Source organism: Leuciscus leuciscus, assembly GCF_965113295.1.
Source record: "Leuciscus leuciscus genome assembly, chromosome: 8".
NCBI lineage: Eukaryota > Metazoa > Chordata > Actinopteri > Cypriniformes > Leuciscidae > Leuciscus > Leuciscus leuciscus.
Window position 1 is genome coordinate 37,048,957 of NC_138732.1, and position 15,675 is coordinate 37,064,631.

General features: G+C 38.5%; 1 protein-coding gene and 1 long non-coding RNA gene across 2 annotated transcripts in view; one reads left to right on the forward strand and one right to left on the reverse strand.

Annotated features, from left to right (window-relative positions):
- rps6kal (ribosomal protein S6 kinase a, like) overlaps positions 1-15,675 on the reverse strand; it is a 40,593-nt gene that overhangs the window by 11,249 nt on the left and 13,669 nt on the right. Inside the window, exons 4-20 of the mRNA XM_082178323.1 lie at positions 14,554-14,635; positions 14,380-14,460; positions 13,484-13,563; positions 11,805-11,911; positions 11,495-11,532; positions 10,305-10,447; positions 8,853-8,923; positions 8,547-8,635; positions 8,353-8,417; positions 6,600-6,702; positions 6,357-6,484; positions 5,152-5,274; positions 4,602-4,691; positions 4,356-4,514; positions 2,050-2,211; positions 1,889-1,965; positions 8-125 (exon numbers count right to left, since the gene is read on the reverse strand). Coding sequence (XP_082034449.1) covers positions 8-125; positions 1,889-1,965; positions 2,050-2,211; positions 4,356-4,514; positions 4,602-4,691; positions 5,152-5,274; positions 6,357-6,484; positions 6,600-6,702; positions 8,353-8,417; positions 8,547-8,635; positions 8,853-8,923; positions 10,305-10,447; positions 11,495-11,532; positions 11,805-11,911; positions 13,484-13,563; positions 14,380-14,460; positions 14,554-14,635 — 1,716 coding nt within the window. The remainder of the gene's footprint in view (positions 1-7; positions 126-1,888; positions 1,966-2,049; positions 2,212-4,355; positions 4,515-4,601; positions 4,692-5,151; positions 5,275-6,356; positions 6,485-6,599; positions 6,703-8,352; positions 8,418-8,546; positions 8,636-8,852; positions 8,924-10,304; positions 10,448-11,494; positions 11,533-11,804; positions 11,912-13,483; positions 13,564-14,379; positions 14,461-14,553; positions 14,636-15,675) is intronic.
- On the forward strand, positions 132-1,613 carry LOC309505120. Its single transcript, XR_014208296.1, has 2 exons — positions 132-1,410; positions 1,452-1,613. It is a non-coding gene; the product is annotated as an uncharacterized lncRNA (long non-coding RNA).

Genomic DNA, 15,675 nt, shown 5'->3' on the forward strand with positions numbered 1-15,675 from the left:
CTGCTACCTTTGAGGAGTCCGACACAGAATCCCAGTTTCCTCCACTCAGAGAGAATTTTCCACTGCCGATACGTAACAGGATCTCCTCAGGTGTGTCATTGGGTCCATTGGCAAAGGGCGTGTACCTACACAGATTAACAAAAGATCAGTGCAAAAACATTATAAACAAAGACTACATCCAGATTGGATTCAGAACGATGATCAAAACACAGATGGAGTAGATCGAGTCCATCTACACCCTCAAAGCTTCACAGTCCTGTCCCTCGTCCTAGGTCAACATTTCATTCAGTAACATTAGGCAGTTTTGATTTATATGCTATTTAATGTTGAGGATCTATTTATTTTGCATCTGCTTTTCTATGCTATCGCTTGTTTCTGCTGCTGTACCACATGTTTTGATCAGGAGATTCCCTACTCTTTCAGAAGATGTGTAATAGCACCCCTAGCGTATAACAGTGATAACACAGAAAGAGTTCATCTATTCTGACTTTTTCATGAATGTTTCACATACCAGATTGTATATGGATGCTGTGGTAATTACATTGCTGTGGTAAGAATAATGGCGCTTTTCCACTGCATGGTACGGCTCGGTACGGTTCGACTCGGCGCGGAACGGTTCGGCTCGCTTCGCTTTTCCACTGCGTGGTACGACTCGGCTCGGTACCGTACCATGCAGTGGAAATGCGCCATAAGTGAGCCGTACCGAACCGAGCTGTACCGTACCATGCAGTGGAAAAGCGCCAAAGCGTGCCGTACCGAACCGAACCGTGCCGTACCGTACCATGCAGTGGAAAAGCGCCATTAGATGCGTCTCAAACATTATCCTTATTTTTTTGTAATTTTTGTGGTTTTAATTTGATAACATTGCAAATTAAAATGTTTAATTATCAGGGTTTGAAATTAACTTTTTCACTCACCGGCCAATCTGGCTACTAAATTTGTAAGTTACCGGCCATTCAGAACTTCTACTAGCCAAAAAAATAATAAACCAGATTAACTACGTCACAGCTTATATATTTTTTATACAATTTGAATTTCATACATTCATTTCTTATTCAACTAAAATCCTGTCTAGCCATCTCCTCCCTTCCTTTTTCATCCTCATCCCTTTCACCAAAAATGTATTTTTGGTGAAACAAACACCATGCAGAACAAAACAAACCTGTGGTCTCAGGATAAGCCAGGTTCTGCTAAAACTGTAGGATGTTGGCAAATTATGTCTTTTCTGTTAACCAAATGCTCAGATGTCCTCAGAGCTCTCATCTCCAGCTGTATCAGTAAGGAAGTGCTGCTTTTCACCTCAGTCTTTGCGTGTGGACTGTGTGAACTCTGGTCTGCGGGAAGTATCGCCACAATGTTGTTTTTATTTTAAATCTTCGCTATTGCTTCAGTGCAAATGAATCGCGCACCGTTATTTGTTGCGTTTTGACAGGTATGTTCAAGAAAGCTAGATATAAGTAAGCAATATATGCTGTATTTAATATATCACGATGACTCACGAGTATTTGCGCTAAATCTGCGCATATTTGCCTAACACAAACTTCCCCAGCAGTGAGTAAACATAAGTAACGCACCAAATTGGCTAGTGATTGGACAGCGTTCCCGCCAAAGTAGATTTTTTTTATCCACATTTGGCGGGTGTTAATTTCAAACCCTGTTCATTACATTCTGAATACCCAGTGATTGCCCTCCTTTCAAATGTAACACTACCAAGCATTTCATTTAAATGATTAGTAATAAAACATTAGATTTCAGTCTAATTAAAGTAAAAAAATTTAATCACACAGCCCTAACACAAACCATTTTATCTGTAAAAGGCCAATTGGATGGAAGATCACTTTATCGATAACAGAGCAAAAGTGTACAAAAACTTGATTGTCCCACTGACCCCGCCAACATGGTGTAGAGCAGGACTCCCAGACTCCAGATATCACAGGCAGCGTCATAACCCTGACGCATCAGTACCTGCAACACAACAGACAAAGCCTGTCACTTCAATTCAGGACACGCTCTGGACATGAAGAACATGCAGAGCAGCTGATTCCTCACTTCAGGAGCCACGAAGTTGGCGGTGTAACAGGGTGTGAGCAGCAGTCCGTTGTCTCCTCTTAGTTGCTTGGCAAAGCCAAAGTCACAGATGCGTATGGAGTCAGGGTTTCCTGAATCGTCCATGTAGAGGATGTTGCTGGGCTTCAGGTCCCTATGCACCACCTGCGTCAGGAACACAGCCTGTCACAACACCAGTTCATTCCAGTTCATTAAAAATCAACAGAGGTCTAAAACAATGGTTCTCAACCAGGATGGCAGTGACCACTAGGGGGCCTTAGATAAGTCTTAAAGGCCTTAAAAGTCTTAAAATGGTCAATATTTTAGTGCAATAAGCTGTGAAAGAGAGATGAATTTAGGATCACACACAGAGGAGGCTTTCTGAGGCGGCTTCAGGTGTGTGTCAGGTGGGTTGTTTTCCACAGCTTATTGTGCTTAACTTGTTTTAACATCAAGCAAGTCAACCGTCGTTCCAGTCTATTCTCTGTTATATGCGTCGACCTAAAACGTTGACTTTTTGCAGTAGCCTATTAAAATCATTCAGATGTCGCAAGCCATTGCGATATACATATTGTGTTATGTACATTACAGGGCATCACATTAAGCCTTTTCATGTAAATTAGTCATTCACTTGTCCTAGTAAAAAATTAGCTTGTCCAGAAAAAAATAGGTTGTAAAAATAATTTATTCTGAAGCAATATTCTCATTAGTGTTCAGTCAGCTTTGACATTTAAATCTCCATATTTATGATATTTTAACCTTTATAAAGGGCATGTTTCCCCTAAACATTTTAAATATACGCTTCATCTTTTATTTTAAATTCTTAAATTTGATCAATAAATTAATTTAGAAGAATAAGACACAATAGGACTGTTTAAAATACTTTTTGAATATACAAATAAGAAATGTTGGAAAGAATGATAGTTTTAAACACGAAACTAAACCACCAGAAGGTGGCGGCAGGTGACCGTCTTAATGAATCAGTCATTGAGTCATTTATCCAAACGATTCATTAAATCGGCTGATTCGTTTCAGGAATGAGGCAGTTGTTTATGAATGGGTCATTGAATCTTTGCCTCAAACGGTTCGTTCAAAACGCTGAACCATTCATTGATTAAAACACGGTTAAGTGTTCCTGTGAGACGCGTTATAGTTCTGCTGTGATCTTTTGGAACTATTTTGAACTATTTTCGCTGCTGAAATAGAACAAAAACAGTCAATATTGCATCTAAAATGTAAGTGACTTAAAGGTTGTATCAGCGATTTCAGGCCCAAAAAAGGCCCAAACATAAATGATCACATTCATCTAATCTTTCCTAACGATCCGCTAGCTGCCCGTCCCATAAGCAGGCCGTCAAAAAAAACGCGTCTCTGTAGGAAGCCTAGGCTCTGAGATTTGCACACAAAAACAATTGGTTTCACCAACAACTCAAAACCAAAATAAATAGTGTTCCAACCAATCACCGACACGGGGTGGGTGTTGTGAGGTTTTGCACTCGTGACTCCAACTTCGCGTGCAGCCGTGAATGAGCGCAAAACCTCACAACACCCACCCCGTGTCGGTGATTGGTTGGAACACTATTTATTTTGGTTTTGAGTGGTTGGTGAAACCAATTGTTTTTGTGTGCAGATCTCAGAGCCTAGGCTGCCTACAGAGACTGCCAACAGATCACTGATACAACCTTTAATATTAATTTCTTGTTTATTGAACTGTCATATGAAATCAGCGTCACATTTTCAATCGTGATGGAATTCACTCTTGGTCGTGTGATGTTGCTTAACTATATCATTTGTTATAAATATAAAAACTCAACATTTCGAATTTTTACTGCAGTATGTTAACTGAGTTTCTTTGTGTGTTTGCTGCGCGCATTTGTTTCCATTTCTCCTCATGATTTTCAAGCCTCAACAGCACAACCTTGTTACCGTTAGTACATTACATATTATATTATTTTTCACTATCAATCGCCACTTACAATAACTTTGTTATTGACGTTTTAATCAGGCTACTTGTCCATTCGATTCACTAGCCGCAATAAGTAAATAACAGAGAAGATAACAGTGTATTAAACGGTAAAACAATTTGCACTACAACCAGTGTTTGTGATTACAATAATAAATTAAAATAATACATGAACTAACACCAGTTTGCAATACCAGACTTTTTTTGCACAGCTAGAATAACCGGAAGCAGCTGAAACCAGAAGCCTTACACAATCAAGGTAAAAATGTCTGTGTCCACTCTCAGGTTGAACATACGGTGGGTAGTGTGCAGAATATATGTGTGTGTGTGTGTGTGTGTGTCTCACCCCCTGGCAGTGCAGGTAGTCCACAGTTTTGGTGATAGTGTACAGCACAGCGCTGGCCTCTCGCTCAGAGAAGAACTTCTGCCTCAGGATCTTATCCAGCAGCTCACCGCCCTTCATGAGCTCCGTCACTAGATACACGAAACGACCCTCGTCATACACCTGAGTGACACACACACACACACACACAATGACGCCTTTGATCTCAAACGTCTCAGAGTAATAGAGTAACTGAGTCATGTCACTCACATCCTTCAGTGTGATGATGTTGGGATGCTGGCCATACCGCATCAGGATCTCAATCTCCTCTGATGGGTCTCGCTTACTTTTGTCAATGATCTATTTGACACAATCACAGTGAAAACATCACACCAGAACACAACACTGACATAAACGTTCATGTGAAAGTTGACTCATAAGCCCCTTTCACATATACAGTCTTTACTGGTAAATGTCCGGTAACAGATCATGTGTGAACAGGACCTTTTCAAATATACCAGTAAATTGGTTCCGGCAATAAGGAAAGTTGTAACATTACCACTAAATTACCAGTTTAAGCGCTGTGTGAACACTGAATGAAGATTACCGGTATTTTGCACCTACGAGGTCAGAACACACTGACGTAAGAAGTGTTTGGGTCAATCAGAAGCTGTTGAAAGCCAGAACGCGTTTGCTTGTGTGAACAGCACATTTTAGAATTTACCAGTAAAGTCGTCCTGGCAATTTTTTGGTAATTTACCGGGATTGCTGTGTGAAAGGGGCTATCAGAAATCATGATTTTGAGGTCATGTCATCTCACCTTCACAGCAAACTCCATGGCGGTGACCCTGTGTATGCAGCGTTTGCATATGGAGTATGAGCCCACGCCGATGTCCTCTTTCAGCTCGTACATGTCAGAAAACTGAGCTGAGCCACCATGCATCTGACACAGAACACAACTGCCTTAAAAATCTATACATTCATGCATACATACACTACCAATCAAAAGTTTGCCATCTGTATGATTTTTTTGTTTGTAAAAGCAGATTATGATGTTCACCAAGGCTGCATTTATTTGATTGTTTCATGTGATAGCAAAGTTCCATTTTCTCTGTCTTCTGTTAATTGTTTTAATACACTCAAGAAGCTTATTTGTATCCTTACAGCTTTTCATAGACACTGTTTACACAGCTCAGTTTTCAACTAAAAACCGAAGACGTTTTATGCGTTTTGGCCATGGATCGGTGTGAACGGGGATAGTTTTGATAACGTTGTCGTATGTACAAAGAAAAAACTTTCCTGTTTTTAGCACAACTTTGTCGTGTAAACGTACCCTGTTTGATTCTCTTTGTTTTCCTGGTCCCCTTTGTCCTGTGTTCCCGCTCATTTGTTGCTATGGCGATTCATTGTTTCATTAATTAAAGAGCAAACCTTGTTGTATTTGAGTTTGTTATCTTGTGTTTATACAGTCTCCTCGGTTATTTGTCTGCTGTTGTTTGTGTTAAACACACTGTAACATTGTCTACGATTTTTGGATCGTTTGTATTGTACTCTTTTGTTTTGTTTAATAAAGTTACCTAGCTACTCTACTACTTCCTTTACTCTTCCTCGTCTTTTTCGTGGACCTGAAGCTTGACAGCATTAAATTGATCAAAAGTGACAAAAAAAACTGGTTTCGACATTGATAATAATAATAAATGTTTCTTGAGCAGCAAATCAGCATATTAGAATGTGAAACTGAAGACTGGAGTAATGATGCTGAAAATTCAGCTTTGATCACAGGAATAAATTGCATATTAAAACATATTCAAATAGAAAACTGTTCAATTTGAAATTGTAAAAATATTTTTCAAAATTACTGGTTTTGTCGTATTTTGGATCAAATAAACGCAGCCTTGGTGGGCAGAAGAAACTTATTTTAAAAACAAAAAATATTAACAATGTAAAACTTTTGAAAGCACACAAAAAATATAAACAATACACACTGTATAGAACTAAGTGAATTAAAGAGATACTGTGATTTACCTGCACTATGGGGAGAATGTTGACTAGTGGGGAACTTTTGCTGCTTTCCTCCATCGAGGCTGGAGCCACAAAACTGAAGCCTTTAAAGAGCTGGTGAGCGTTTGCACTGGGGGGAATGCCTGGAGAATCTGCTCACAGGAAACACACACAAAATACAACTCAAGTCATCTTAGAACCGCTAGCAGATACATGTGTCAGCACTAGCTTCCATCTAATCTCTCATGAGCACATTCTCCGTCGTACCTTTGGGAGTTTTGGCTGTGAATTCTGGGTCGAAGCAGAAAGTGTCATCTGCTTTCCCTGCAGCAGGTTTGAAAGGAGGCTGAAGTTCTCTTCTGTACAATTTCTACACAGAACACAATAACACGTTACTCCAATAATATGTTCAAAAAGGTAAGTCCTAAGCATCAGCCGGACTTACGTCAACATGAAATGGCATTCAAAACCCATTTTTCTCCAATGTGATGGATTTCTGAGTGAAGCATGATGCTTTTTTTTTTTTTTATGACCACAAAGTCAGAGCTAAACGTGAGACTCTTTTTTTCAGACTGTGGGGTGTCATGGGGGACTGAACATCAAGTTCACCCTTCAAAGAATGTCCACATATCCTACTGCCAACCCTTCCTTTTCAAATGTACCCTTATTTGCTGTTACTGTTGCAATCTAATACAATTACATTCATGTTCATCATTAGAAATGACAATTTCAGAAAGGCTGCATTACTTACAACAGTAACTTACACTATATGGACAAAAGTATTGGGACAGATCTCTCAATTATTGAACTAGGGTGTTTCAATCAGACTCAGACATCAGTGTGTATGAAATCAAACACTAAGCCATGCAGTCTGCATTTACAAAAATTTGTGGGAAAAACAATAAAAAAGGGCCGTCCTGAAGAGCTCAGTGAACTAAAGAGTGGTGGTGTGATGGGATGCCACCTCTGCATTAAGTCAGTTCATGAAATTTCATCCCTGCTAGATACTCCAGAGTCAACTGTAAGAGGTATTACTGGAAACTGGAAGCATTTAAGAACAGCAGCAACAAAGCAGAAGACCATGTATTAATCCACTGGTTCCACCGCTGAAGAGTGCCAAACTTCCACTGGCATTAATATCAGCACAAAAACTGTGCGGCGGGAGCTTCATGGAATGGGTTTCCATGACCGAGCAGCTGCATGCAAGCCTTACATCACCAAGTACAATCGCTAACAAGCGTTAGATGGAGAGATGAACAGCACGCCACCACTGGACTCTGGAGCAGTGGAAACGTGTTATGTAGAGTGACGTGTCACACTTCTGTTTGGCAGCCTGATGGCCGAGTCTTGTGCCAACTGTGAAGTTTGGTGGAGGAGGGATTATGGTGTGGGGTTGTTTTTCAGGGGTTGGGCTTGGACCCTTACTTCAAGTAAAGGGGAAATCTTAATGCTTCAGCATACCAAGACATCGCAGTGCTTCCAACTTTGTGTGAGCAGTTTTGGAAAGGCCTTTTTCTACTCCAGCATGACTTTGCCCCAGTGCACAAAGAAGGTCCATTAAGACAGTTTGGTGTGGAAGAACTTGGATTAGCCAGCACAGAGCCCTGACCTTCACCCCATCAAACACCTTTGGGATGAACTGGAACGGAGATTTCAAGCCAGGTCTTCTTGTCCAACATCAGTGCCTGACACCACAATTGCTCTACTGGAAGAAATGGGCAAAAATTCCCACAGAAACACTCCAAAATCTTGCGGAAAGCTTTCCTAGAAGAGTGAAAGCTGTAAAAGCTGCAAAGGGGGGACCAACTCCATATTTAGAACATAGACATTACAATCCCTGTTGGTCTAATGGTCAGGTGTCCCAATACTTATGTCCATACAGTGTATGTGTAACCAGTAATCCAACACAAGTGATGTGATCATAAGTCAAGCTTGATCTGGCACACCGTCTGACCACACACTCAAGCACTGGAGGATGGAGCACTTAAACTGTGTGCAACTGGGGTTAACTGATTCTTACATTCCAGTCAATGGTGGAGAAAAACGTGTGTCGTTTGATCTCCTCCACTCCGTCAGGACCTGCTCCTGCAACAGACCAGTTATGATGATTACCATAATGGTGACACCACTACCAACAGTTTGTTTCTATTAAAATTCAACAGCCAATGGTCTTTGTGTTTTCACAAACTGTGAAAAGAAACACAGGTGACTTACCTAAACGATTTGATGGATTTCTTTTGAAGAGCATTCGTAAAAGACTTTGTGCTTCCAAACTTAAAAATTGTGGCATTCCCAGCTTTGCTCTGATGTACAGGAACAGGAAAAGAAAAAAGAAATCAGAAAAAGCAACATTACCAGCATTTTATGTGCATGGTCATCATGATCAAACCAACCATCATCAACCAACCTTATTGGTTCTTCGGTTTACCTGTCAATTACATTTTTCTATCTGGCAGCCTTGAGAGAGATTTTACCAATTAAGCATTGCATAGACTAGCATGATTTAACAGCCACACTCACTTGAGAATCATGTTCATAGTCTCATTCCTGTCCTTTCCTTGGAACGGTAATGTGCCGGTCAGCATTTCAAACTGGAAAAAAATAAAATCAACCATCAAACAAGGTGACAAGCCGCATTTACTTGGGCAAATTATCAAAGCACAACTGTCTGGGAATCCAATATGTGATTTTAAGGTAAATGTTCTCTTTCAGTCAATTTACTTGGTATCACACAGATATCAAGACCATGTGTCACACTAAAGATGCATCAAATGTCTGTGTTTTTTGTCAATACATAAAGACCAGCCTCCCTAACACAATTGAGCCCTACCGGACCAGGCACTCACCACTATAAAACATACATTTACGTTTTGGCGTATGACTCTAGAACTGTACAGGTCTAGAATATATGTTTTTTTAATTGTTCTGAGTATTGTTCTTTTAATATATATATATATATCTCTGAGAAGTGAGAAACAAAATTTACCCGTTTTCATTTCAGTCCATAAAACGGTTTTGGGATTGCCCTAGGCCAACTCTCAATTTACACAAACCATACATAGTCTCCTTGCCTTTTTAATAATAATAATAATGCTTAGAACAATAGTACTGGGAGTCTGGGACCCTAATAATTTAGATACAAATCAAATGTGTATAAGTCAAATCAACTTATAGGTATGGCCCATGATGATTAACTGACAACATCAGAAACGATTGATTACTTAAGTCAGCAAAACACTAAATAAATTACACCTTCTGAAAGCAAACTTACTCTAGCTAACGCTAGCTAACACTCCTCCAATTCCCTGGCATCAAACTGTCAAATGAATAACCAAATTCCCAGATAATTTCCAACTTTATTTCTCAGACTTGTGAGTTATAAATTCAGAATTGCAAGACGTAAACTTGCAATTGTAAGAAAAGTCGCAATAATCTTTTAAAATGTTTTATTCTGTGGCGGAAACAAGCTTCCATACAATCAGGAGTTTTGCCTGAGAGCGGAAAAGTTCCCCTAAGCAGATTTCACTCATGTTCAAGTCGGTCGTGCGAATTTGCTGTACAGACCAACAGAAAACGGCTTGGTTTGGAAGTGACTTGTGTGTGAGTCAAGAGGGCTTGAACAGCACAGTCTCCACATATATTGTGCTAATCTGTATTCCTAGCCTTAAATCAAGTCCTTCCCGCTCGGACAGGTCATCCTGCGTTTATCATGATAACTGTGATGCTCTCCGTATTGCACCTTGTTCCTTTGCTTCAGAGAACAGGATTGCATATATAATAGAGATGAAACGGTATGAATGTGTCATTTCACGATTATATTGATCAAAAGGTGTAAAATGTGCAGGAAGTGTTCAAAAAGTACTGAAATTTTATCCTGGTTTTATTGTCAAACCAGTAACCGTTCCATCCCTAATATATAACTTGACATTTTCCAAACAAGCTCATTAAGGTGTAGGTGTGATGATCTCCTACCATTAAGACGCCGAGAGACCACCAGTCAGCACTCTGTGTGTGACCTCTCCTGTTGACCACCTCAGGGGCCATATATTCCACAGTGCCACAGAAAGAGTACGCTTTTCTGTCCTGATCTACGGATTCTTTACTGAGCCCAAAGTCTGCAAGAGGCACATCAGCACATTAGTCATATTTACATCAAGTCGCAAAGCTTAAGCAGGGGTGTCGAACTCTGCTCTTGGAGAGACACCGTCCTGCAGAGTTTACTTGAAAATTGGTGTTAAGTCTGCAGGATGGCTGCTAGGGCTGGGCAACAAATAAAAAAAATAGATCTTTCAATTAATTAATTTTTTCAAATAATGGTTGATTCAATATCGATTCTCAAAAGCGATATGATTCTCAAAATAATAAAAAAGTATTCTCTTTCACATCTCCCAGCGTTTAAACGGACAAATTCACACAAATTTATCTTTGCGAGTATCCAAGTAAACATAGTCGGTTATAGACCTGCTCTTCACTGAATAACGTTTTTGTAACTTTAATAAGGATTAACTTTTATTTAATTTGTACAGTAAAGATATACAGTGTTATTTTACATTTGAATACTTTATTAAATTTCTGTACCTGAGAACTACTATAAGACCAACCTTAAAAGCACTGAATATTTCATTTGTATCTTTGTTCTATTGTATTTATTTATGTTATTGCTTGCATTTAATTTTGTTTTATTTATTTATTTTTTATTAATGACCGTTTACTTGTTTTGAATAATCGTTAAAACTTGTATTAGTAGTATTTGTTAAATTTCACTGGTTTCTAAAATTTTGGGTGTCATAACCTTATTTACTATAAATCAAGGATACATGGGTCAAAAAAAATAACCATTTTATAAATGTATAACTTTTTTGTGGTGGGGCCAGTGAAAATTGTATTGAAAATTGAGAATCGAACTGAATCGAATTGAGATTTTGTGAATCGGAATCAAAACTAATTGAATCGGGACATCCGAATCGATACCCAGCCCTAATGCCTGCGCTCCAGCAGCAGAGTTTGACAAAGATACCCATCTGACCACAACCCAAACACACCATACATGACTCAAATCAGTCTCAATTCAGTACATGTAATACATTACAAATTTGCCTCTATCTACATGCACAAGTTCAACAGGCAGGGAAGTGATGTAATAAAGGGACAATAGTACGTACCTGTTAACTTGATATGTCCAGCTTCATCAAGCAAAATGCTGAAAATTAAGACCACATTTCTCCAATACAGATACAAAAATACATGAACTAAATAAGAGTCAGCAAACAAAATCAGGCTAAGAATTCAAAACCTCTCAATTATAAACTTGCACATTGGTTCTGTCAGATATATCCTTCCTTACTTAATAAAAGATCAAAAAGAGAGGGCAGGTGAAATGCCAGAAAGAGAGAGAGTATGGTTTCTACTCTACACACACAGAGAGAGAGAGAGGGAGCGAGAGAAATGCAGAGGTGAAGGGGGATACTTTACTTTTCAGGCTTCAGGTCTCTGTAAACAATGCCTAGGTTGTGTAGATGATCCAATGCAAGGGCCAGCTCTGCAAGGTAGAATTTCACATCCTCCTCTGTAAACATAACCTAGTAAGAACTGGACAAATTTACTCTCTCATCAAAGACCACACACACACACATACAACAACAATATAATACACATTATCAGAACGACAAAGAAAAAGATGGATATACGCCAAGCATTTTTGTTTGCAATGAATATTAAGGTCGGGTTAACAATTAATGGACTCTATACAATCAGATTTTTTTTTCTTCTGTGTAACTTGAGAAATTTGCAGTTATTTTAAATAATTAACACATTGCTTTTCTATTTAAACCGCACATTTACTGGCAAATACAGCTGAAAAAGCATTTGAAAGGGTGTGTTTACATTCACTAATTTTCCTCAATCCAAATGAAACCAATCTGATTTCATATTCTGAAAGGCCCGTTTATAAGATCCCTAAATGTTGCAATCCGACTCACATATTCGTTTACATGTGCATTACATATTCTGAGCAAAACTTCATGCTTAGAGCTCAGTCACTGCATTCACATGTCACTAGAGCTACCGTCAGTATAACTGTTGGTTTTGCCTTGATGACATCTAAAAAGTAAGCCAACATATACATCAGAAGAGCTTTTTTCTCCTCCACAGTTCGTAAGACGTAAATACATACACACGCTCATAAGTAAACTGTGCATCAGGGCACTGTGCAAGCAAGCTACTTTTGAATCCGATTGAGAAAATAGTTTCTTAATTATATAAGCTAATTGATGGGATTACTATCAATCACACCAAAATTTTATTCGGACTGAGCTCAATGAGATTGATTGCGATGTTTACATAAAGGCTTTTCAATCCGATTGAGCCGCCAGTCCCATTACTAATGCATTATTTGGTTGCATGTAAACCTAGTAAATCTGTGAAGAGATGAATTCCCACACAGAAGCTGTATTAAAATATGCCTCATTCCCTAATATAAGGGAGTGGATTGATGAAATGCTACATCAGTAAATATATGTAAATATTAGTAAATATTTTTCTGGCGATTGAGCACATGAATCAACATTGTTAAGAAAGTACAGAAAACGTACAATAAATAAACAGACAAACAAATAAATAGAACAAGTTCTTGAAACACACAAAGGGCTGGCAATGCATACAGACTAAAGGCCTGTTAACAATGAACACAAATTTTCACTGCGACAAGTTCTCATCTACGCACCCCAGCACACTGACTGCCAAAGCAAATCAGTTGTTTGTGGTAGAGTACAGTTTAACAATAGTGGTGTACTTATCAAATATAGTCAAATGAGTCCAGCATTCAAACATGTAAATGAACACAAGAAAATTTCACTCTGGATGAAATTTAAAGTTATTTGTATATCATTTTGGTGCATTTTCTGGTTACATCGCTCCGGGTGAGAATCGGCCTTAAGTTTATAATCTAACGCTTTTAAAACCTGTAAATGAACACAAGTGAAAATTTGGCAGAGGACATTACACTTTAAAAGACATTTGGACATTATTACAAACAATCAATTGTTGGGGAAAAAAATAGCAATACAAAATAGTTATAAGAAGAGCTGTTAGTCTGTTAACATCAACATCATAAATCAGACAGAAACTGTTAGAGTAGATCACACGATGCTTACCTCTTTGGATAAACGAGTAAATACATCCCCACCCCTGAGAAAATCCAAAATTAAATAGAGTTTCCCTTCTGTCTGAAAGGCTGTAAGAAAAACAACAACAGACAATCACACCTAGAAGTCAATCCTGGGGAATTCCATGGAAAAGTCAACCATACCATAAAGAAATAAAGCAAAGGATCAAAAAACGTGTTCCTTTAAGGCTATATTAACTGTACTGAAGTGTTATTTAATGGATTTAAATAAGTCACATTGTTATTTCACTACACACAAGGCATCCACTACTATAACTAGATTATCTCGAGACGTAAAGAGGACACTTCATGTTATCAATTAGCATTTTACAGATAGACAAGACAATACATACAATGTCATAACAGCACTGCTTTCTGAATTCATAAGGGTCAGATTTCCAAAGTCACTGGGCTTCAGTGATGCGTCACGCCCATAACGTTTATAAGTTTATAAAACAATATTCATACAAATAAATTGAAACTTTCTATGCCAAGCATTCAATCTGGAATGTGTAGTATTTGGGGGATTTTTTCCCCACTACTCCCACCGAAATTGGCTCAAATGATCACTGGACAGGGCTGAGCAAACCAAAGTAAGTCTGAAAGTGAGGCTGTACCTCAGCAAAGCATTGCTCTTTCAAAATTAAGTTTGGTCTACTGCCTTTTTGGTTTCTACTTTAGAAATGTTTGTGTGATTTTGGGCTCTAAAACCACACAAATTAAGACTATACCAACAAGTACATTTCATGTTTTCATTGCAAATTGTCTGCAACATTACAATTGCACCCTTACACTAAATGAAACGAAGCTACGTCTTATCAAACGCGTTGGGAGTTGAGCAAACAACCCAATAACTATTACTCAGAAAGACCGAAAGAGTCTTACCATAGTGCAACTTCACAATGAAAGGATGATTGACCTCCACCAAAATATCTCTCTCCATCTTAGTGCGAACTCTGTCCCTCACTGCAACACAACATGCACACACAAATGATGAATAAACATGAGTACACCATCACAGAAATGTGTTGCTCACACTAATGAAGACCAATCACTGACCTTTTAAGGATGCCTTTTTGAGCACCTTCATTGCATAAAGCTGACCGGCATCCGGACCAATTAACTTCCGCACCAAAAACACCTGAGGTCAGGACAGTTCACAGATCACCTTCCAGTTTACAGACACAAGAAAGTAGATATACAACTTCCCTAATATCAGCATAACTTGATTGTTCACAACATGGAACAATTCAAGTCAGTCATCAGAAGAAATGGATGACAGTATTAAACCCGTCAAGAAATGTTCAGGTCTCAGTTCACAAAAAAAAAAAAAAAAAAAAAAACAGAAAATATTTATTATATTGGAAAAATAAAATGAATCTATTGATTCAATGAACCAAAGTCAATGGGGTCCAAAATAACTCTGGACAGCAACGCAGTGAGACATCTTTTGTTAGCGCTCCACTGAAGAAAGAAACTCATACAGGTTAGGGTCATCCTTTTTAGGTAAGCTATCCCTTGAACTCTAGCACCCCACCACTACACTAGGCACACATAAATAGACCGTAAAATTAATCCATATGAATCGAACGGTTTGGTCAAAATTATCTGAAGAGACTCGATTGCTTTATATGATGAACAGATTGAATTCAGGCTTTTATTTACATATAAACATTCATCAGCGAGCAAACAAAAGCTCAACCGAACCTGCTTGATGAACAAGAATTAACCTCATTGGTTCTCGCACGTCAGGCGAACATGCTTGAGCTTCCGTTAACCACAACTGATGTGCGTGTTGATGAATGTTTGTGTGTATAAAAGCCTAAATTCAATCTGTTCATCATATAAAGCGATTGAGTCTCTTCAGAAAATTTGGACTAAACCGCTCAATTCATATGGATTAGTTTTACGAACTCTTTATAAACGTTTTGAAGCGTCAAAGTGGTAGTTGCGTAGCTGACAATCGTGTTCTGGAGATGAACGAAAGTTTTAGAAGTTTGGAACGACATGAGGGGGGAGTAATTCATAACAGAATTTTCATTTTTGGGTGAACTAACCCTTTAAGTGGATCTATTACCAGTAATAGAAGGGAAAAGAGAGAAAGAAAGAAAAAGTAATGTGCTCAGAAATAGCTATTTTCTTAACAACTGAAAAGCCTGAATGTAATGTATCATAAACTTC